Here is a 22,741-nt window from a genome sequence, read left to right as displayed (position 1 = left end):
GGTATGGTTTGAACCACTGGGCAGGGAAAGAGGGAGAGGTCAAAGGTCCCAAAGAGAAGTCCTAGCACAAAGGATCCTTTGGAGAGCGGGCAGGGTCAAAATCCAAAATAAAATCTGGAAGCAGCTTAGGTTTTAAAGGTCAGGGACAAAGTTGGGTCCAAGTTCTGGCGTGAGGTAGTTATTGCACTGAATCTGTGGAATGACCTTTGGGCTATTAGCCAGAAGATCTGGATTCTGGGCTTTGGCTTTATTGCTAACTTGGTTGATCTTCGCCCAGTCATTCACTAAGATCAGCTCTCCAGTTTGTAAAATGGAATAAACGGTGCATTCGCTTCTTCAGTGCCCCCAGGCTTGAAGCAATAAGAGAAGGAGACGAAAAAAGCGCTTTGGAAAGTTAAATCTACTGCGCCTAGATGAAGCAGTTTCTCCATCACCCCCGTCATCAGAGCGTTGAGGTTGAGGTGTGGTCCCTCTTTCCAGGGCCTCGTCTTCCTCCCGTCAGCCTGGGGGCGCCCGCTCACAGGGCCTCTCTATCCCAGAGTTCTCTATGGCCTTCCCTCCCGGACCGTGTAGACGGGAGGGAGTGGTCAGTAGGCCTTTTCCGCTTGTCGCCCCCCTCTAGCCCACAGTCTCGCTGCCCTGAGCCTCCCGTGCCGGCCGGCCGGCGGGGTGGACAGGCCGGCGCGCGGGGGGCGCGCGGGGGGCGGGGGGAGTTCCGGTTCCGGTTCTTTGTGCAGCTGCAGCAGCGGCTCCGGGGAAGATGGCGGCCCGGGCGGGTTTCCAGTCTGTGGCTCCGAGCGGCGGCGCTGGAGCCTCAGGGGGGGCGGGCGCGGCGGCTGCCCTGGGCCCGGGCGGGACTCCGGGGCCTCCCGTGCGAATGGGCCCGGCGCCGGGTCAAGGGCTGTACCGCTCCCCGATGCCCGGAGCGGCCTATCCGGTGAGTGGGGCAGGAGGAGGGGCGCGCGGGCTGGGGGCGGGGCCGAGCGGGGGCCTGGGAGTGACAGGGGTGGGGGAGAAGTAGGAGGGACTCTCCTGGGAGGGATTTGGGCCCTGAGCGGGGGTGAGGGGAGGCAAGTGCGGAGGAAGGGAAGGGAGGCGGTTAGCATCCCCACCTTCTCCTGGGAGCATTGTTTGCGTTGGGGAGTCAGGGTACGGAAACAGCGTGGATGAAGGGGGGCCAAAGGTGGGCATGTGGGAACTGGAGTGCAAAAGGATCAGCGCAGCTCCAGTGCCCAGAGGAACGCAGAAGGTGTAGCTAGCCAATCGAGGTCAGCTTCTAAGGAGACGATAGTTCCCAGTACCATTTGAGTAAATGTGGGACTTATGTGGGACTTAGAGAAGATGCCCAGTATGTCAGATATGAAATAGACTGGAGAGAATTTGAGTATAATCTAGCTATGTTTTAGGTTTGGGGCTGTATTCCTATGGAGCTGCAACTGGAGTACAGGAACGTCTAGTTATCTGGATTTCAGAAACAGAGGGCTCTTCCCGTTGTATTCCATCACCACCACCACCACCACCACCCCCACCAACCTTGTTTCATTTAAAGAACTCAGGCGTCTTTCACTTTCTCTTACTTGGTGGGGCTAGTAGGGAAGTCATGACATCTCTGGGTCCTTTCCTCTCTATAGAGACCAGGTATGCTGCCAGGCAGCCGAATGACACCTCAGGGACCTTCCATGGGACCCCCTGGCTATGGGGGGAATCCTTCAGTCCGACCTGGCCTGGCCCAGTCAGGGATGGACCAGTCCCGCAAGAGACCTGCGCCTCAGCAGATACAGCAGGTCCAGCAGCAGGCGGTCCAAAATCGAAACCACAAGTAAGATGACCCTGGGGTAGGGGAGGGAGGGAGGGAGGGAGGGAAAGAGGGAGGGAGCCCGTGAGGACACAGGTAGTGGGAGAACCTGAATCCAGAAGTGGTGGTGCTGTGTCAGATGGGTGCTCATTCTTCAGAATGCCTCACATGGGTGGGGGTTGGGGTAGGCGGAGTGTCTTTGATTTGAGAGACGCTTTGCAGTTCCTTCATTTCCCTATAAATGGAGGTGCTGACCAGTCTGTCTTCATGTTCTGGCTAGTTCCATCCCAACCTGATCACAGTATTTATTCCAAACAGTGCAAAGAAAAAGAAGATGGCTGACAAAATTCTACCTCAAAGGGTGAGTCCAGGACGTAGATCTTCTTGAGGATGTGCTGAGTTTGAAAATAGAGACGGTCAGCTCTAGATCTCAATGATGCCTTTTTGTTCCTAAGATTCGTGAACTGGTACCAGAATCCCAGGCCTATATGGATCTCTTGGCTTTTGAAAGGAAGCTGGACCAGACTATCATGAGGAAACGGCTAGATATCCAGGAGGCCTTGAAACGTCCCATCAAGGTAATGCAGGAGAGTGCTAGGCAGAGCGCCAAAGGAGAGGACTCGGGAACCTTCCATAGGCTTAGGATGAGAAATCAAAGGCGCAGCACGGCTCTCCTTGGCATTTAAATTATATCTCTCCCATCCGCCTACAAACTGAGAATTACATTAGAACTGAACAGCAAAGGGGGAGGGGCTTTTGATATCTCCTGCACCAGAAATATACCCTGTCCCTGTTTTTGCTGTAACTCCTCTGCCACCTTGGGAACCTGGCACCTTGCATGACTTTGTCTATTTGCAATCCTAGCTTGTGCAGTTGCACTCAGGCCAGTGGACTATATTCTTCTAGATGGAATCTCAATCTACCCAGCCCAGGGACTGGGTAGATAGTAAGCCAGTCTGTTAGGAGTAATTTGGGGGGTTGGGGAGATTCTTTAAATATCAAACCACTGAAGCCCCACCATCAATCCTGTTTCTGCTTTCTTCAGCAAAAACGGAAGCTGCGAATTTTCATTTCTAACACTTTCAATCCGGCTAAGTCAGATGCCGAGGATGGGGAAGGGACGGTGGCTTCCTGGGAGCTTCGGGTAGAAGGACGGCTCCTGGAGGATGTGAGTTCAAAGTCCGCTGTGGTTGACATCTAGGGTGGAAGCTTCTGGGAGCAAGCAGTGTTGTCTGGTTGGCAAGAATCCTGACTGGTGCTCACAGCTCCTATTGCGAACAGCAGGGAGAGAGTCACTGTGTTCCCTGCACTAAAAGACAATGGTGCTTTGTGTCTGGCTCCCACAGCTTGGCCCTTGCTGTGGTATCATATCGAGAACCTTATTGTTCTGGGATTTGATTTGTTGTTAACCTTCCTCCTGATGGTGCTGGCCGTTGGACTTAGCCTTTGCAGATTATTCAGTTTGTGTTTTTTGTTTCTCTAAAGTCAAGTGACTTTGCACTTAGCATTTGAAGACATGCTTTCCTCTCTGTCCATGAGGTCCTTGATTCCCACTGTGGTATCTCCACCTTCCCAATTTTCATTCTCCAGCCTTTCATAGTTTAAGTGAGATAGTTTTCTTTGCATCATGGGGAATATCAGCTGACGGGTGTTAGCCCTCTACTTCCCATCCCAGAAGCTCCTTGGGGAAGCTCACCTTTTATTCCCTTACACTCTCTGATGGTCTGTTTTTAGCTATTCATAAGCAAGCTAATTAGAATGCATTTTTGAAGGAGAACCGGGGCTCTGTGTCAGAGCTTCCTCCTCTATATAGGTCCAGTCCATCTGCTGGTGGTATCATTCCATCCAAATAAAGCTGTTTTTGTTCTGGCTGATTATTGCCTGTGATTCATTTCCCCTCTAGAGTCAGACTTTTCTCTGTTCAGACTCGCTTTGTTATGGGCAACAGTTTGGCCTAACTTGCCTCATTTCCTTTAGGGAAATGAGGTGGGTAAGTCAGTGACCCTGTACATGTTATAGGCTGCTTCTTCAGGGTTCTGTGGCTACCCTGACTGGCTTAATACCTACAGACACCTGCTTTGTCATCTCCTGAGGGAGATTCAGAAGACATTTTTGAGTCCCCCCCCCCCAACTGTTGTGTGGGTTCCTTTTTTTATGGGACTTTGTCTTGAGAAATTTCTCTGGTCTTTTCTAACATGACCTCTTCTCTCTCTCCTCTAGTCAGCCTTGTCCAAATATGATGCCACCAAACAAAAGAGGAAATTCTCTTCTTTTTTTAAGTCCTTGGTGATCGAACTGGACAAAGACCTGTATGGGCCAGACAACCATCTGGTAGAAGTGAGTAGTTCTGTCCTGTAGACTTTGACTCCATAACTGGAGGATGATGAACGTGGGAGCCAAACTTTAATGTTTAGGGTGAGGGGGAGGTTTAAAGAAAGGGTAACCCCTAGCACGCAGTACTACCGTTGCAGTGTGTACACTGACCTCCAGGTGGCACTAGCTGTTTAGTTCTGGTACTGTTTGGCCCCAAGAGCTCTTACAGTCTGACTTGTCCCACGTTTTTAATGTTATCCTGGTTGCTGCCTCAAGGGAAATTCTAATGGAGGCCTCTTACACATCCCAGGCCATCTGTGCATCTTGCTTATTAATAATGGTGAGATGTAGTTATCCACACCCTACTCATACTTTTTCCTGATAGCAGGTACTGTCATTAAGGGGGTTAACCAATAGAGTTCGAGTCCCTGCAGGGTTACCTCCATTGATAGATCTGGGACTTTCTTTTGGTCCCTGTTTAGATTCACTTTCCACATCAGCAAAAACCCTTTGTTGTAATGCCTGGTTATACAATGTTCTGAAGACCGTGTTAACGACAGTATTCTTTGGGGTACAGTCAAAACAGAATGAGACAGTCCAGCTCTCTAAATGAACTTAACCTGCTCCTTTCTTTGCCAGTGTAGCTGCAGCCCCTTAACCTCAACCACTAAGAGACATGGGAAGGTCTTTACCATCTAATAAGGGAAGTAAGTCATAGAACCAATAGACATTTGTAAATATATTTAACTGGACTTTATAGCAGTAGAGTATAGTGGCTAAGAACGTGGGCTTTAGAATCAGACACGCCAGAGGTCAAATCACAGGGCCACCACTTAGTGGTTGTTTGATCTTGGGCAAGTTAACTTCACTATTCTAAGCATTAATTTGCTCACCTGTAAAATAGGTTTAGTTGTGCCTATCTTATGTGGATGTTGTGGGAATTAAATGAGATGATCCCAGGGAAATGTCTTAGAAAACTCTTGTCCATAGTAAATATTCAAGAAATGATAGCTATGTTATTTTACTGTGTACATATGTATTAACCATTTTGTGGATAAAATTACCACTGAAAATTTCGGCTAATTTAAATGTGACCCTGTACAGAATCAAAAGGTTAATCTGCTTATATACAGACAGTAATCCCAGAGCTTTATGCGGTATTTAAAAATGTCTTATGCTATTGCTCTTTTCCAATAGCCTCAGTAATCAAAGTTGAATATTCAGTCATTACAGAAGCTCTTCCCTCCCACCCCAGCTCTTCCTGTGGGAGAGCTCCCCCTGACATCTTCCTCTCTGTAGTGGCACAGGACCGCCACTACCCAGGAGACGGATGGCTTCCAGGTGAAGCGGCCAGGAGATGTGAATGTACGGTGTACTGTCCTACTGATGCTGGACTACCAGGTATTCTGTGGTGAAGTCAGGGGATCCAGCTTTCACAGCCACATCCCATTGGCGGCCCGATATTTAAAGGTTTAAATCTAGTTGTGGGTACCTTGTCACCAGACTCTAAGCTCCTGATATAGGGATAGGGTCTTAGTCATCTCTGAGCTCCTCCTAGTGTTTTTTGGTCCCAGAGAAAACAGTACATTAGTGCTTGTCAAATGGCTTGAATGTATGGCCCTGCTAAAGCAGCCCAAAATGCATGTGGGCCCAACTCACTAGATTCATCCCTGTACTCTTTGGTTCTCTGCAGCCTCCCCAGTTTAAATTAGACCCTCGCCTGGCTCGGCTCCTGGGCATCCACACCCAGACCCGTCCAGTGATCATCCAAGCACTGTGGCAATATATTAAGACACACAAGCTCCAGGACCCTCATGAGCGGGAGTTTGTCATCTGTGACAAGTACCTCCAGCAGGTAAGAAAAGGACCCATTCTTTGCCAAAGACCAGTAGAGTATTAGTTTTGTGCTCAAAATGCCAACTTCCTGGGGCGCCTGGGTGGCTCAGTCGGTTGAGCGGCTGACTTTGGCTCAGGTCATGATCTCGCAGTCTGTGAGTTCGAGCCCCGCGTCGGGCTCTGTGCTGACAGCTCAGAGCCTGGAGCCTGTTTCAGATTCTGTGTCTCCCTCTCTCTGACCCTCCCCGGTTCATGCTCTGTCTCTCTCTGTCTCAAAAATCAATAAATGTTTAAAAAAAAAAAAAAATGCCAACTTCTTAGCTGCTTTTCCTCTTTCACATAGATCTTTGAGTCTCAACGTATGAAGTTCTCAGAGATCCCTCAACGGCTCCATGCCTTGCTTATGCCACCAGAGCCCATCATCATTAATCATGTCATCAGGTAAGCATGTGTATGTATGAGAGGCAGCACTGTGCTGGGGTGGGCTGGTACCAACTTGCATAAGGCAGTTGTTAAATTTTCAGGAAGCAGGTGGTCAAATAGCAGTTACTTAAGTTACATATAAACTTACAACTTACTACATTAGAGTGGGGCGCCTGGGTGGCTTAGTTAAGTGTCCGACTCTTGATTTGGCTCAGGTCATGATCTCACGGTCCTGGGATTGGTCCTGGGATCAAGCCCTGCATTGGGCTCCACACTGAGTGTGGATTCTGCTTGGGATTCTCTCTCTCCCTCTGTGCGCCTTCCCCACTTGTATGCGTGTGCTCTCTCTCGAAATACATAAACATTAAAAAATATGTTACAGGAGAAACGAGGGTAACACGTACTCAAAAACTCATCATTTTTCACCTTATTACATCTTATTAGTTGCGTATATATAGCGGAAGTACTAGGCAGTTTCCCCTACTATCCCAAAGTATGAGCATTCCTGTGAAAACTTTCATAAGCTGAAATGGCACAAAGCAAAAAAGTGATTTCTGTTAATTTTTATGGAAAAAATTGTGAGCATCCCAGACCCCCCAAATAACCTCTTTTGCATAAAATATGATGAAATAAAGCACACATGCTCACAGATACAACTCAAAGCTGTAGCGGCTTGATGCTGAGATGCCAAGGGTATTTCCCGGAGGAGGAGATTGGTGGTGTCGTTTGCTGCTCAGGGTGTGTGCTGCCTCTATAATGCTGCTGCAAAATAAATGCCGAACACTGTTTTTGCTTTTTGCCTGTTTTCGTAAATGTGAAAATTCTCTTCAGAAAGACTAATGTAGGCCTTTCAGAAAAGCAAAGTGGTGTAACGTGAATCCAAAACCAGGGGATACCTGTGTCATGATGTCTTAACTGCACATCTCTTCCCAGCTCCTTGATCAGTGACCTAACGTTGACAGCTTGAAGTCAGCCACGTTGGGAATATTTAAACCACAGAAATCAGCAGATGCTTCTTTTTTTCCTTCTCTTTTGGAGAATTAGCTGCTTTTTCTCCTCCTCTTTTGGAGAATCATTTGTTAGACATTTACCGGCTCATCACTGATGGGCTGCCGTCTCTTCTGTGGATGGTAAAACATTCTAATCTGAGACTCCCAATTCCGTTATCTCCTTCCACTTTTTTGTTCAGAAGATGGATGGGCAAAAGTGTCTCCGCATATAAGGAGTGAAGGAATGCCCTTCCTCCTCCTCACGGCAGCAGGTGGCTGGCTATAGACTCTCTGCTTTCTTTCCCTTACTCCATATTAATTCCAATAAAGGTCTTCCTTTCTTTATATGAACCATCACTCAGCCAATGGTAACTCCTCCAACTTATGTGTTGGATCATTAGAAGCTGATCTGTCCTGGGTTCCTGTGTGTAAGGTTAAGCCACTTTTTATTTTGTATGGTGTGTGTACGTGTGCGTGTTTTAAGTAGGCTCCATGCCCACCAACACAGGGAGCCCAACACGGGGCTTGCACTCATGACCCTGAGATCAAGACCTGAGCTGAGATCAAGAGTCAGACTCTTAACCACCTGAGCCATCCAGGCACCCTGGCATGTGTTTTATTAGAATTTATTTTCAGGTCAATTTTGGTTTAACAGCGAGAAAGACATATAAGACACTGCAGTATTGGTTTCCTTTGGGGAGGGAGAAACTTAATTTTCCCTGGATATTTTTTGTACCGTTTGAATTTTTACCATTGATTAAAGAACAGTACAACTTTATTGAGGTTTATATACAGTAGGTCACACACACTTGAAATATATTTTGAGACTTTGTCAAATGTAACACCATGTAGCAGCTGCCACCGCAAAGAAGGTACAGGAAATGTCTGTCACGCAAAATTCTCTTGTGCCTTTTTGCAGTCAAACCCTTCATTCTTGGGCCTTCTTCTTGACCCTGTGTAAATAGGTCTTAGGGGACAAGCCCTTTACCAGGCTCCTTTGGTTTCCTCCCCAGTGTTGACCCGAATGATCAGAAAAAGACCGCCTGTTACGACATTGACGTGGAAGTGGATGATACTTTGAAGACCCAGATGAATTCTTTTCTGCTGTCTACTGCCAGCCAGCAGGAGATTGCTACTCTAGACAACAAGGTAGGGGCCCCTGCCCAGGGTGGCTTGGGTGTCACCAGCCTCCTGTCGTAGCTTCTAGGCTGTCTTTTGACTCTTGGTGTTCATTTAAAATATATTAACACCTAATATATGCCAGGTACTGTGCTTGGTGCCGGTTGCAGCCAGACACTGATTCTGGCTATAACTTTTAATAGGTTTGAGCCTCAGGTTCTGAACTGCGAAATAGAGATTATAAGAACTTTTCTGTAAGGGTTGTTATGAGGATTAAATGAGACCACGTAGATAAGGATGACTCTGCATCTGGCACGTAAGAACAAATGGTAACTGCTGCTCTTCCTATTACTATCCTTATTAGACATAGTCCATGCGGGTAAAGCCAGAAATGCTCTGAGGAACGCAAAAGAGAACAGGGTGGCTTTCCTGGAAGAGTTGATGCCCCAACTAAATCTTGAAGGACAAGAGTTAAGGAAAGGGGAGAAGGGACAGTGGTGCTTAGGGGCGTGGGAGGCAGAAGACATTCCAGAAAGAGGGAACAGCGTGTGTAAAGGTCGAAAGATGAGAGAGTGCGCCTGGCGTTTAAGAAGTACAAGCCGTTCCGTGTGCTAGCTGTATCTCAGGGTGCTAGCTACGGATAGGAAGTTTGGAGAAAGGAAACCTGGTGGGGAAGCAGGATCTTAGTCATGAAGAAGCTTTGATATAGGGAGGGCTGGTTTGTATTTTGTCCTGAAGACAGGAGGAAGTCCTGCTCTTTGCATTTAGAATGATAACCTGCAGGAAGGTGGAGAGTGAGTTCTAATCTGGAGGCAGGAAGCCCAGTTAGGAGGCCAGTGCAGTAACGCATGTGAGATGTGTTGAGGGCCTAAATTTGTGGTACTGACAGTGAGGATGAAAATAAGTAGACAGATCTGAGAGGTGTCTAAGTGGAACTGAAGAGATTTGGTACTATTTTGATGGGGATGGTGGGGTGAGGCTTGAGGGAGAAGGAGGCATGACTCCCAGGTTTTTAGCTTGGGTGGATAGTAGTATTTATTCAGATGGGCAACTGGAGAACAGGAGGAGAAGTGTGTGTTGGGGAGAAGGTAGTGAATTATGTTTTGGAGAGTTTCAGGAGCCTTGAGAAGTCAAGCAGTTGGATTGGTTGAAGTTTAGAAAATGGACTCTGGTCTGCCTACTGAGGACTCCCTAACCTGTCATTAGTAATGGAAGATATGCAAGTGAGTGGGGTTGCCAGGAAGAGTACAGAGAATGAGAAAAGGGCAGGAAGAAACCCCTAGACCATAGCTTTTGAGACAGCTGTGTGTACCACTGCTTTTCTACCTGAGAGTGTTTTTGGACCCATTTGTGCTGTGGATTAAGTATTCACCATGTAGTTTCACCCATAGTGGACCCTGTGGAGACCAGAAGGAAAACTACATACCTGCTGAAAGAATGTCGAGTGCTGGAGCAGTTAGGGCTCTGGGTGGCACTCCGGACCCGGGCTGGGAGTGGCAGGCACATGGAGATGTCAGACAGTGTCTGCCGTTTAACTTTGCATTTCCTAGTTTGAAAATGTTATGAGCTTCCTTCTCTTCTTTCAGATCCATGAGACAATAGAAACTATCAATCAGCTGAAGACCCAGCGGGAGTTCATGCTGAGCTTTGCCAGAGACCCTCAGGGTTTCATCAATGATTGGCTTCAGTCCCAATGCCGGGACCTCAAGGTAAAGAACCTAGGAAAGGTGCAAAGAGACTTAGGTCAGTGGGGCACATATTTGCTTTATTTCTGTAGCATCTGGTAGAAGCCAGAGAGGGGAGTGAAGGACCAGATTTTCTTTAGCATGTTCTAGGGTACACTTTACAATCAAGTAGGGAATTGGAGGTGGAACCATCAAGTGTTTATCTACTACTTACTATGAGGTGTCACTGTGTACCATATAGTAGGAGATGCAGAGCAGAAAATTGGATCTCTCCTGTCCAAGCATCCTGCATTCTGTTTGGAGAAAGTAGGCTAATAGGATTGATTGATTGATTGATTTAAAATTTGAGGGTCTAATTGGTTTTATTCAATGATTTATGAATCAGGCAGCATCCCTTCCAGTAAATAGGCATTCTGAGGATTGTACAAAATGGAAGGTTTTTGTTTTGTTTTTAGTTTTTTTTAACGTTTGTTTATTTTTTTTTTAAATTTTTTTTTTCAACGTTTATTTATTTTTGGGACAGAGAGGCACAGAGCATGAACGGGGGAGGGGCAGAGAGAGAGGGAGACACAGAATCGGAAACAGGCTCCAGGCTCTGAGCCATCAGCCCAGAGCCTGACGCGGGGCTCGAACTCACGGACCGCGAGATCGTGACCTGGCTGAAGTCGGACGCTTAACCGACTGCGCCACCCAGGCGCCCCAACGTTTGTTTATTTTTGAGAGAGAGCGCAAGCGAGAGCAGGGGAGAGGCAGAGAGAGAGGAAGACACAGAAATTGAAACAGGCTCCAGCTGTCAGCACAGAGCCCCATGCGGGGCTTGAACTCACAAACCGCAAGATCATGACCTGAGCTGAAGTCGGATGTTTAACCAACTGAGACACCCAGGCGCCCCTGAGAATGGAAGGTTTTGATAAGGAGGAGGAGGGTGGGGCAAGGAAGTCTTAGCAAAAGTAAAGAAAGGATTATTTCAGACCAGGTTATTTTCTTTTGTGGGGAAGGGAACAGACTAGTATTACTTACAAAGTTGTAAACCATGTAAGACGTTATCAGAACTCACCACTACCGATGAGGCGATTCAAAGGAGAACGGAGATGGATGAGGCTAGGATAGCTGGGGAGTTCTCCGTGGCGAAGTTGGGATTTGAGGTCGTTCTCAGAGAGGGGAGCACTATAAGCTCAGGCAAGAAGGTGGAAATGAGCACTGAATGAGTTGAAATGTCTCCTCAGTTTTCTCCTATCCTGTGGTGACTGTGACTAGAATTACAGAGGCTGTGCAGAGGAACAAGGGAAGAGGGGAGCCAGAAAGGGTCCCTGGACAAAGCAATGACTTGATGGCAGGAGGTGACTTTGGTTGTGGTGGCAGTAATTTGCTAGGGCTGCCATAGTAAAGTACTGCCAGCCGGGTGGCTCTGACAACAGGTATTTACTGTTTATCCAGAGGCTAGAAGTCTGAAGTCAGGGGCCAGCAGGGCTGGTTCCTTCTGAGGGCTGTGAGGTAGAACCTGTTCCGAGGCACTCTCCTAGCTTGTGATGGCCCTTAGGCATTCCTTGGTCTGCAGATGGTGTTCTCCGTGTGTCTTCACGTCATCTTCCCTTTGTGCATGTCTGTCTCTGTGTCCAAGTTCCCCCTTTTTATAAGGATACCAATCTTGTTGGATTAGGCCCACTCTAATGACCTCATCTTAACGTGATCATCTCCAGAGACCCTATTTCCAAATAAGGTCACATTCACAGGTGCTAGGGGGTTAGGATTTTGACATCTTTTGGGGGGATACAATTCAGTCCATGACAGGTGTGAAGGAGGGACACAAGCCTGTTCTCTCTTTTCCCCTCCCGTATCCTCCAGACCATGACTGATGTGGTGGGGAACCCAGAGGAAGAGCGCCGAGCTGAGTTTTACTTCCAGCCTTGGGCCCAGGAGGCTGTGTGCCGATACTTCTACTCCAAGGTAGGCGCCTGGGCACGGGAAACTGACGAAAAGCAAGGGGTCTGAACCCCTGGTGAGGGTCAGGAAATTAGGTACCAGCTTCTGGTTTGTGTCATTTATTCTCTTCACTGCTTTCTCCCTAGGTGCAGCAGAGACGACAAGAATTAGAGCAAGCCCTGGGAATTCGAAATACATAGGGCCTCCCTCACAGTCCTGATTCGGCTGCACCGATTCTTATTTGGGCCCTGTGCTGCCTGCCTCATAGCACCTGCCTTGGTCTTGCTTGGGGCCTTCCAGGGGATGCTGTTGGTTCAAGGACAACACCAGAATGAAGAGGGTCTCACATTTCTGTCTCATAAGACGCCTGTTACCCTCTTCTCCCACCCCATCCCTTCCTGTCCCCCAGCTTCCCTTTGCCCCACAAAGTTCCCATGTGCCTCTACCCTCCCCTGGTCTACATAGGACCTCTAGATAGTATTAGAGAGAACCTGTAGTGGTAATCAGTGCATTGAATGGATTGGGCCTAAGGCCAGGTGGTCTTCAAGGGGACCGGCTACACTGACCCTGCCCTTCAGAGACCCAGGAGTTGGGAGCTTTAGCCCCTTCTCTGAGACTCAGGCCTGGGGGCACTCTATAAGCTAGTTGATCTTGGCTCTCCTGATAACAGAATCCAATTTCCTTCCTTCCCTCCACAGGTTTGGAGCACAGCCCTCCTTCACTTGTTGCCCTCTAGCACTAAAGGAACCCTGGTTCTTGGGCTCCACTGAGCCCCAGGTCAGTCCGCAGCCCTCTGGATTGGCCTGCTGTCTCAGTGCTTCTCTTACTCCCTCGTAGGGGGTCCACATCAGTATTGGAGTTTGTTTTTTAACTGTTGCTCCCTCCCAGCACACTCCCTATAGCTGCTCTTTGTAGGATTCCTCTGCTATCCATCTGTCCTAATTTAGGGCATTTGGGTGGGGGGATCTTGCCTTTCCATGCCAGAGCCCCAGGGATCTAACCTGGGGTGCTATCATTGCCAGCAGAGGCTGTTCCTGCTGTTGCTTGGAGGTGTGACTCATTTATTCACTCCACCCTGCCTCCCTCATCCTTTCATGGAGAAACAGGCCTGAAATCAAACGGGTAAAAGCCCTGGGCCATCCCTGTCTTCCTGTCCCTTGTTTGCCCAGTTGACACCCACTGGTGACTTCTAGGGCACTGAGGAGTGAAAGCGCCTAGGGCTAGCGAATAGCTCTGAGTTGGGTTTGTGACTCTTCCCTCTCCCTGCCTCACAGGATTGTGACTCCCCAGCCCCTGCCCTCAAAGCTTCAGACCCCTCAGGTAGCAGCAGGACCTTGTGATCTTGGCCCCTTGGAACTGAGATGGTTTTGCATCTTTCCAGGAGAGCCTCAGATTCTTCTTCCAGGTTGTATCACCCCGAGTTAGCATATCCCAGGCTCGCAGACTCAACATAGCAGGGTGGGAGACAGCTGGGCACAGAGGGGGAATTCCGTTCAGCCTGGGCTCTAACCCCACAGAACTGACAAAGCCCCTGCTTCCCCACCCCGTCCTCAGGCTCCTGCGAGCACATCCTCCAGCCCCATATCCCTGCGTGTTCCACACTGGGGACAGCAGAATTTTCTCCCCATCTTCCCCTTCCTGCCATTATCCCACCCCTCCCTTAAAAGGTTCTCCCCACAGAGACACTGGACAACCTCTGTCCTTGGGGCTGGAACCATGAGAAGGAAGCTCAGCACTCCTACATAGTGTCCCTGTTGAAGATAACTGTTTTTATTAACTGAATTATGTTTTTTTCATGGACCAAAATTTTTTTTGTACTGTCCCCTTATTGATGTCACCCAGTTTTAATAAAAGAATCTTCTGAAGGATGGGTCCCCCTACCTGCTGAGGGAGAGCGATTCCCTGAGCTCTTTCTCTGAATTCCATTAGCCATGCTCATGGTGTTTATTCGTTTTATTTGACAATTATGTATTGAGCACCTGCTGTGTGCCAGCTGTGGTGCTAGGCACTAGGAATACGGTGGAAAACAAGGTTTCTACCCTGCAGACATCAGGTTCTCACCTTAGAGCTTGCTCTGTCGGCCCAGTGGTCCAAGCAGGCCAGGTGCTGGTTGGGATTATTGGCCTTCCTCACTGGATCTAAGAGTCCCACCCCCGGCTCTTGTTAGGGAGGTATTAACAAGACTACGGCACTGCCATCCCCCCTAACCTGAGCTCCCCACAGCACCTGTTGGCTCAAGAGCACTGCCCTTGAGTGCCTGTGATTCCTTAGGCTTGACGATCCTGACCCACCTGTAGAGGAGTTCCTCTTCTCAGGGCTCCTATCTAGGTAGGGCCTGCACAACTGAAGACTGTTCCTCTGCCTGCTGTCCCTCTAAGGTTCCACTTCATGGTCCTGAGTGAGATTTCAGTTCTTCAGACCAGCAGAGAAGTGTTGTGTTGTCCTCTCCATACTACAAATAATCAGCCCCTCTGCAGAGTTGAGAAGACTGCTCAGGATTGATCCGTCTGCAGAAGCATGAAATTCTGCAGTTCGCATCATAATATGCCAGCTTCTCACCTAGTGGTGTTGTCTAGCTTGGTTCTACCCATGAAGGGGTTTAGAATGTAGGATGAGCGCAATGCAGTCCAAAGTTGTAAAAAAATTCTCCTTCGCCTCCACGGATGGGAACACCCAAGTATTGCCTGCATGCAGTCAAACCCACCAAGGATGCAGCCTGTTCCCAATTTGGAACTTGGGGGTTTACCAGACTTGAGTAGGAAAAACAGAAGAACGTGTGGGGTGAGAACTTGGGAGTGGAAAAAATTGATGTCAAGGACATTGACATGGCATCTGTTTTTACCCAGGCTAATTACATGTGTAATGAATGGCTGATGAACCATTATTAATTTCAAGCAAATAATCTACAGTTCGCTCTTGGGAAAAGAGCTCTGGTACAGATAACTTCCTGTGATGAGCCAATTCTGAATCTGCACACTCTTTATTCGTATATAAATGCACAATTTCTTTGTCTCCATACTTCGATGATTTTAAAGGCAAAATGAGAGAAGGAAGCATTTAGGCAAAAACAAGGGGGTTGTTTTATGCATAAGCGTCCATTCTCTGGGATTCCCATCATATGCACCAGGGACAGAAGCATTCTTTCTCTCCCATCACCCATAATCAGTGTTCCCAGCTGGCACTTGGCACTGGTGCCTTTGTCTCTGTGCCAGTGCAATAATGGAGCGATCTGTGGGAGGCTGGCTTTGTAGCAGGTGCAACTTTACTCCTAAGGGAAACCAACTACCAACTTCGTGTATGTTTCCCTATGGGAACTCCCTGGCCATGGGAGGGGAATATGGTGGGCTCTTCTCAGGCAGTCCCTAGAACTTAGAAAAACCTTTTCTCCACAGACTTGCCCTCGAGCCCATTTACTCTTACACAGTGGTTGCACACAGACTCCCCTCTGGCCTAGTGCTCGTTGCTGTTGGCGGCCAGCAGTGGCCCAGAGGGATGAAAACACCCACTCAGCAATCTGCCAAGCCAGGAGGTCAGCACATGAGCAGACAGTGGCGTCTGCCCTCTAGGCCAAGGTGCAGGGACAGCTGGAGTGTTAGAGCCATTTGTCCCATTCCAGTTCGGCCTAGAAACCGGAGCTGCTTCTCTTCTCAAATGGCTGTGGGTGATGTAGGGCCCTGGACTGTTCAATGTGTTCTTTCTTTTTTTTAATGTTTATTTTTGAGAGAGAGACAGTGTGAGCGGGGGAGTGGTGGCGGGGGTGGGGGGTGGCAGATGATCTGAAGCGGGCTCTGTGCTGACAGCAGAGAGCCCAAAGCAGGGCTCAAACTAACGAACCGTGAAATCATGACCTGAGCCGAAGTCAGATGCTTAACCGACTGAGCCACCCAGGTGCCCCTCAATGTATTCTTTCCAGTCTCTTCCTGTGCCCCAAATCACACACACCACTTCTCCATTACAAGATCTGAGACCACAAAGCTCCACAGAAGTTATAGCTGCCCCAGGTTTTGCCTCCCTCTTTCTGGCTTCTTGCAAACTAGCCAGTAACCTGAGGGAGCCCATGATGTGGTAGCTTGGAAACCCAAGACAGACTTGAAGTCAGCTCAAAACCTCTCAAGGACAGTGAATGCTTTAGCTGCCTTCTTTTCTATCCTGTCCTCTTCTTCCTTAAACCCAGAGTCTGCAAGAGAATTGTAAGCCACTTGGCATCAGAGCTTTTGACTTTGGCTTTTCCCACCTTCTTTTCCTGGAAGACATTCAGGTGAGGATCCTTTGGGGTGAGGAGAGAGGCCCAAGGGTGAGTCCCTGAGATGAACACTGGGTAACCGAGATGACCTTGGGGCTCTTGAGGTCTCTGCTAATCCTTGGGCTGGGATGCCCCCAAAGCAGGCCCTTACCTCTTACGTAGTCTTATCCTCAAATGTGAGTCTACACCCATGCACCTCACTCACGCAGCCCTGCAGCAGAGCTAGTGTGGGGCCAGTGACATGTAGTCTTTTGTCACTGCTAGAGGATAAACCTCTAGAGCAGACTTTGGGGTCCTAGGAGGATATGTGGCGTGATTCCTACCTTGGAAAAGAAAGCATTCCTGTATTTGCTACTAGGACTGAATACAACTTAGGCCAGTGCTGGGGGACAGAAGGGATTGGGGGGGACCAGTCACTTGCTCCTCATCTGGGCTATTTCTTGGCAGATTTCAAAATGAGACCATTACAGGGAGGGAGGGCTGGGGCCAAGGGAAGAAGCTCACTAGCGTCATCATCTGGCAAACCTAAAAAGAAAAGCGGGGCCTGGACTCTGCCTCATTCCTGTTCTCCACCTGTCTCTTTTCTCCCCTTTCCCTGGCTTTGCCAGATTCCGTCTCCCTGGGCTCCCGCCTCCCCACCCGCCCCTGGAGGGCGGGACTTGGCTGCACCCACGTGTGGTGGAGTTATATGCTCCGAGCCCCGCAGAGAAGCTGGGAGTGCAGCACTGAGCCAGATCGGTTAGAGCAGCGGCACGATGGCTGGCAAGAAAGTCTGCATTGTAGGCTCCGGCAACTGGTAAGTGACTCTGTCAAGTATGGGGAGGGAACGGGAGGTTCCCCCAAGTATACAGGGGGTTAGGGAAAGAGGCTTGGTGGGCAGGAGGCAGACACTGGGTAGTAAATGCCCTCCAATTTCTGTACCACCCCTGGTATCTTCTGTGCCTACCCCCACAGGACAGATGGTGCCCAAACCTTTTCCTGGCCCTTGCTTGCCCGGGCAGCTGCACCTGTTCACCACAGGAAGGGAGCTTCCAGAGTCCTCTCTGCCTGAATAGCTGCTTAGGGCTGGGGGGTTGGAGGCTGTTCCCCTTTTCCAGCTGCAAAGTATAAGATAGACTAAGTCTCCTTTCTACTGCCAAAGACGCACTTTCATGGTGGTGGTCCAGGTCATAAGGAAGGTGGCAAGCAAATAATCTGGTAGGCTGTGGTGCCATCCTGAGGTGGAGCGTTGCCCCCTCCCCTGCCACCGTTCCTCCCTCTTGCCCTGACTCCTCCACTTTCTGTGCTCTCCCTCCCACCAGGGGCTCTGCTATCGCCAAGATTGTGGGCGGCAATGCGGCCCAGCTGTCACACTTTGACCCACGGGTGACCATGTGGGTGTTTGAGGAAGACGTCGGGGGGAAAAAGCTGACAGAGATCATCAACACACAGCATGAGAATGTCAAATACCTGCCAGGGCACAAGTTGCCCCCCAACGTGGTGAGCCCCAATACCCTGGGAGACGGAAGCGGAGGGGTGCCTCCTGCTGAGGGGGGGTCATTTCAGCTGCTACTTGGACTTGGAAAGCATCTTGGGAGGGCTGCTCTAGGCACAGGGCACCCGTATATAAAATCCCCAAACTGCTCTCCTGGGACTTCCTGGGACTGAAAAGAACTTGAACCCTCTCCACCTCCACCTCCACCGCCCCCCCCCCCCCCCAACACCCATACACTTATGGGCTCCCAAGCAGGAAAGGGAGGATGAGGAAGTTGGTTTCCGTGACAACTAAAGACTTGGGGTCTGGGTAGCGCCTGCCTCAGGCTCTAATCCTGTTACTTATTCATTGGATTATTAGCAGACGTGGAGGGTGCTCCTTGGATTTAAGGTCTCTAGTCAAATCCATGTGGCTTGTTCCCAACCTGGAAAGGGGGAGCAGGGAAGACAGCAGGAAGGGCTCTCCCTTCCCAGTTGGGAGCCTTAAGAATCAGGGTGATGAAACCCTACTTGGCCTCTCCCTCCTGCCAAGCCCAGGCCTTCTGTGGCCTCCTTCACTGTCCCACAGCCAAGGGCTACAGAAGCACTGAGAGGAGGCTCCCAGGAGTCCTCAAGAGCCCCAGGCAGCTGGAGCCGGAGAGGGAATGACAGCGAGGGGGAGGGAATGCAGTGTTCCATTTCCTCCAAGTTCAGGCCTTCCAGATTAGATCCCCTGACTGCCCTTCCTTCTCCCCCACCAGCCTCACATCTTGGCCCCTAGATCTCCAGAATGGGCTAGCAGAAGTCCGTGAGGCCCATGAGCATTGGTCGCCCCCCACAGGTGGCTGTCCCAGATGTGGTCCAGGCTGCAGCCGGTGCTGACATCCTGATCTTTGTGGTGCCCCATCAGTTCATCGGCAAGATTTGTGATCAACTCAAGGGCCACCTGAAGGCAAACGCCATTGGTGTATCTCTTATTAAGGTGCCAGGAACACTTTCATGTGGATGGGGTGCAGCTAACTGCTGTGGGGTGAGGGTAGGGAAGTGAGAACAGAAAATGGCAGAAGTAGGCCAAGAGTTTTTTGGAGAGAAGAGAGGAGTTGCTTGGAGGAGGCTGAGAAATAGGTGCTGGGGGCCGCTGGGGTGGGGAGGGTGGTTGGGGGGAAGTTAGAAGTAGCTTTGGAGGCAGATATCTGCAGTTTGGGAGGCATACAAGAGATGCCTGGGGGTATGAGGAGCTGTTGGGTTTGAGGAATGTGAAAGGGAAGGTGGTTTGGAGCAGTGACTGGGATGGAAGTTAGTTTGAGGTCCTTGGGGGTGGGTTGTTGAGGGATGTCAGGAAGTAGGTTGGTTGACGGTATATGGAAGAATTTTCAAATGGATTCATTTTCACGTGCCATCTACCCTCCTCACGGCAAGCTTTGGCTGAGTTAGAATGGGACAGGGCCTTTGGGGAGGGACACTGATGAACAGTAGATTTGGAAGGGGCAGGACTTCTGGGTGGGAAGCCCTCAGTTGGGCATAAAGGGCACCTGGCCTGAGCTCCATCCTGTGCCCAGGGGGTAGACGAGGGCCCTAAAGGGCTGAAGCTCATCTCTGAAGTGATTGGGGAGCACCTTGGCATCCCCATGAGTGTGCTGATGGGGGCCAACATTGCCAGCGAGGTGGCTGATGAGAAGTTCTGTGAGACAACCATTGGTGAGAGCCCTAACCATCACTCACAAGTGCAGCTTGTCACATCCCCTCTCCGTATTCCCCCCTCCCCCACGTAGCCATCTTTTCCCCCATAAGGCAGGCAAAGGAAAGAAGACCCAAGCATCAGAGGTGGGGGAGGCCCGGGCCCCCCTCCCCCGCCCCCGCCCCCCAGGGAAAGGGTGGCAGGTCCTGCTTAGGGCTGGTGTGAAAAGAGAATCCCCTCTCAAAGCTTCACCTCCCTTCCTACTTTAGGCTGCAAGGACCAGGCCCAAGGAGAGCTTCTGAAAAAGCTGATGCAGACACCCAATTTCCGCATCACAGTGGTGCCAGAGGTGGATACAGTAGAGATTTGTGGGGCCTTAAAGGTGAGAGGGGTGCAGAGTTATCTATGAGGTGGGGAGAAGATCCTGATGGAGGGCCTGGCTTAGCTACACGAGGTGGCTGGTACTCCTCACTCTTGGGCAATTGCTTGCCTTCCCCACCAAGTCCCACACACGCAGGAAGAATTGCAACAGCAAGGTCAGGGTCATTCAGGCCTGACAATTACTCACTATCAAACATTGGACCTCCCTCCTCCTCCCTTTCTCCCTATAGCCCCTTGTAGGACATTCCTGTCCCTGCCTCCAGTGGGTGGTCCAGGGGGAAGAGGAGATGTCCTGGAAAAGCACCCAGGCTAATGGGAGATAAGATACCTAGGGCACCCAGGCAGGTTGATGGCCAGAACTCTGGATCTTGGACAAGTTGAGAACATCAGGGATGTGGAGCAGAATAGTCAAGGATGGGAGGGCTAGCTGAACAGAAGATTGGTTTTCAGGAAATGTTCTCAAGGATGGAGTAGGGGGCAGGGTTGCAGAGCCAGGAAGCACAAGCCCAGGGGTACAGCGAGTGGGAAAATCAAGCGGAGGAGCTAGTTGAGGAGCCCACCCACTATATTTCACATGGCTGATGGAAGGAGCATGAGGATGGTGCCTGAGGGCCTGCAGGAAGGGATCCTTTCTCACCTGTGACCTCCACTCCCCAAAGAATATAGTGGCCGTGGGAGCTGGCTTCTGTGACGGGCTGGGCTTTGGTGACAACACCAAGGCAGCGGTGATCCGACTGGGGCTCATGGAGATGATCGCCTTTGCCAAGCTCTTCTGCAGTGGCCCTGTGTCCTCTGCCACCTTCTTGGAGAGCTGTGGTATCGGTGACCTCATCACCACCTGCTACGGAGGGAGGAACCGAAAGGTGGCCGAGGCCTTCGTCCGCACAGGAAAGGTAGGAACCCTGGGAGAATGGAGAATGGAGGGTGGGCCCTTTAGGTGCCTAAGATCCCACCTCCCATCTGAGCCCCAGACTCTCCACCTCCCCCTGACAACCCTTGTCTGCCATTTCCATCCACCCGTCTCTTTTTCTTCACAGCCCATTGAGCAGCTGGAGAAAGAGATGCTGAATGGGCAGAAGCTGCAGGGGCCCCCGACAGCCCGGGAGCTACACAGCATCCTCCAACACAAGGGCATGGTGGACAAGTAGGTGTCTGCCCCAGCCCCAGTGGAGGAGGGAACCACAGCCACAAGTGCTTTCCACACTCATCTTCCTGATCCCTCCTCAATCGGTGAAGTGGGTGGAGAGGGAACCTTGTATTTACAGACAAGGAGACTACAGCTTGGAGAGAGTCTGGTCTGCCCGCTGTCCCTCTGCTACTTCATAGTCTTTGAACTCCCTCCAGTCTACTGCTCTTTGCACCACATTGCTTGGACCCCTTTGCATAGCCTCACTTCCGGTCCTGTCCTCCTGTCCTTTGCTATGGGGGCTGGAGCTCTGGGGCAGCAGGAATAAACTCAACTGACTGTCCCATCATCCCATCTAAGCTGCTCCCTGGAGGCCAACCTTTCTGTCCCCTGAATCTTGTCCTGGGTGCCGAGGGGTGAGGAAGACAGCCGCTGTGTCAAAGTGCTCCTTTTCAGGGAGCACAAAGACAGTGGGAATGATGGGCTGATCAGAGCAGAGCTCTACTGATCTGAGAAAGAATCCTAGAATAAGAGAGTATGAAACAGGTTCAGAAGATCAGCTTATGGCTGGTCGGCAGAAAGCCTCAAGGTAAAGGAAACAGCCTGTGTAAGAGGATGGGAAGAAGGAAATGCATTTATTGAGCACCTACACATTAATACATAATGGCTTCTTCATTACTTTGTTATATTGGTCCTATTTTATAGTTGATGATTCTGATGCTTAGAGAGGTTAAGTGGCTTACCCAACTAGAACAAAAAATTCATGCCAGGGAATCATACAGGCAAGTTCAATACAATAGGGAGCAGGGCAATTAACAACCTGCCCTAAACCCAGGACTAGGAGTTCAACTTCTCAGCAATTGGAAATTGAGACCCAGAGTCGGCCTGAGCTCAAAGGTGGGAGAGTAAGAGAGTGGAGGGTTAGGAGGTGGACAGGGAGTGGGCGGGGGCAGGTAGTAGAGGTATACCGGAAGGCTAATCTGGGTTTCTCCTTCCCCATTCTAGGTTTCCTCTATTCATGGCTGTGTACAAGATATGCTATGAGAACCATCCAGTGAGTGAATTCATCTGTTGCCTGCAGAATCATCCAGAACATTTGTGAGCGGAGCTGGGGCCAGGCCAGGCAGCTTCTTTACCCCAGTGGAGACAGTCAGAAGCTTGGGGTACCTGGCCACCAGGATCTCTGGGACTCTCCATGGAGCAGCCTCTTCTGGGGGACAGGAGGCTGTGGGGCCCAACTACCTGCCTGGAGATCCTGAACCATCAAGCAGCCCATAGCCTCTTGCCACCACATCTCGCCAGAAATGGAGTTGCCTTGTCCCTCTCCAGATGCGGGGTTTTCTCCTTGTCCTCTGAAAGGGGTAGAATCACACCCCAGTCCTGTCTGCTTTGGGTGTGTGTGTTGAGGGGAGGGTAAAGGGAGAGGGAGGCAAGGGCTGCCCACTGCTGCCTCTCACACACCAGAAGTCCTGTCCCCAAGCCCAGTTAAATGGCTAAAGAAGTACCTCAGCCACAAGAGGAATTAGGTAAGGGCTGCCAAGGAGGGGTCTGGGCTTTTGAGCCAACACAGGCCCCAGGGACCCCTTTGCTCTGACCTCTGCCAAGCCCCACACAGCATCAATGGATCTCAGTGTTTGTTAACAAAATACAAAGCTCTCAACCCCCTCCTAGCTTCTCCTAGCAACATCTGCGTCCTCAGAAACCTCTGGTCATTCCTCTCCCCCCCCCCCCCGCCCCCAGGCTGCCCTGGCACCAGACTTGCTGCCATGCTGGCATCT

General features: G+C 50.2%; 2 protein-coding genes across 10 annotated transcripts; both read left to right on the top strand.

Annotated features, from left to right (window-relative positions):
- The first annotated feature begins 718 nt into the window (after positions 1-718).
- Positions 719-13,963, top strand: SMARCD1 (SWI/SNF related BAF chromatin remodeling complex subunit D1). Of its 9 annotated transcripts, none has more exons than XR_005794412.1 (15): positions 720-937; positions 1,632-1,819; positions 2,114-2,156; positions 2,251-2,373; positions 2,841-2,963; positions 4,016-4,132; positions 5,408-5,509; positions 5,802-5,963; positions 6,288-6,385; positions 8,370-8,505; positions 10,062-10,184; positions 12,006-12,107; positions 12,230-12,423; positions 12,782-12,860; positions 13,358-13,963. XR_005794412.1 is itself a non-coding variant. In XM_040488188.1 (13 exons), the coding sequence occupies exons 1-13, from the start codon at positions 761-763 to the stop codon at positions 12,281-12,283; spliced, it is 1,548 nt and encodes a 515-aa protein (XP_040344122.1). In that variant the 5' UTR covers positions 720-760; the 3' UTR covers positions 12,284-13,963. The 9 variants fall into 9 exon arrangements, 2 of the variants coding, with proteins under 2 accessions (XP_040344123.1, XP_040344122.1); XR_005794409.1 differs by having other exon boundaries at positions 13,109-13,963; XR_005794410.1 differs by adding an exon at positions 13,109-13,205 and having other exon boundaries at positions 12,230-12,860.
- A 3,027-nt stretch (positions 13,964-16,990) lies between these two features.
- Positions 16,991-22,628, top strand: GPD1 (glycerol-3-phosphate dehydrogenase 1). Its single transcript, XM_040488180.1, has 8 exons — positions 16,991-17,122; positions 17,628-17,805; positions 18,620-18,760; positions 19,338-19,476; positions 19,726-19,838; positions 20,497-20,730; positions 20,875-20,981; positions 21,969-22,628. The coding sequence occupies exons 1-8, from the start codon at positions 17,082-17,084 to the stop codon at positions 22,063-22,065; spliced, it is 1,050 nt and encodes a 349-aa protein (XP_040344114.1). The 5' UTR covers positions 16,991-17,081; the 3' UTR covers positions 22,066-22,628.
- Positions 22,629-22,741: the final 113 nt, after the last annotated feature.

Source organism: Herpailurus yagouaroundi, unplaced genomic scaffold (assembly GCF_014898765.1).
Source record: "Herpailurus yagouaroundi ecotype Mexico unplaced genomic scaffold, PumYag 166, whole genome shotgun sequence".
Lineage (NCBI taxonomy): Eukaryota > Metazoa > Chordata > Mammalia > Carnivora > Felidae > Herpailurus > Herpailurus yagouaroundi.
This window is presented reverse-complemented; position numbering and strand designations above follow the sequence as displayed.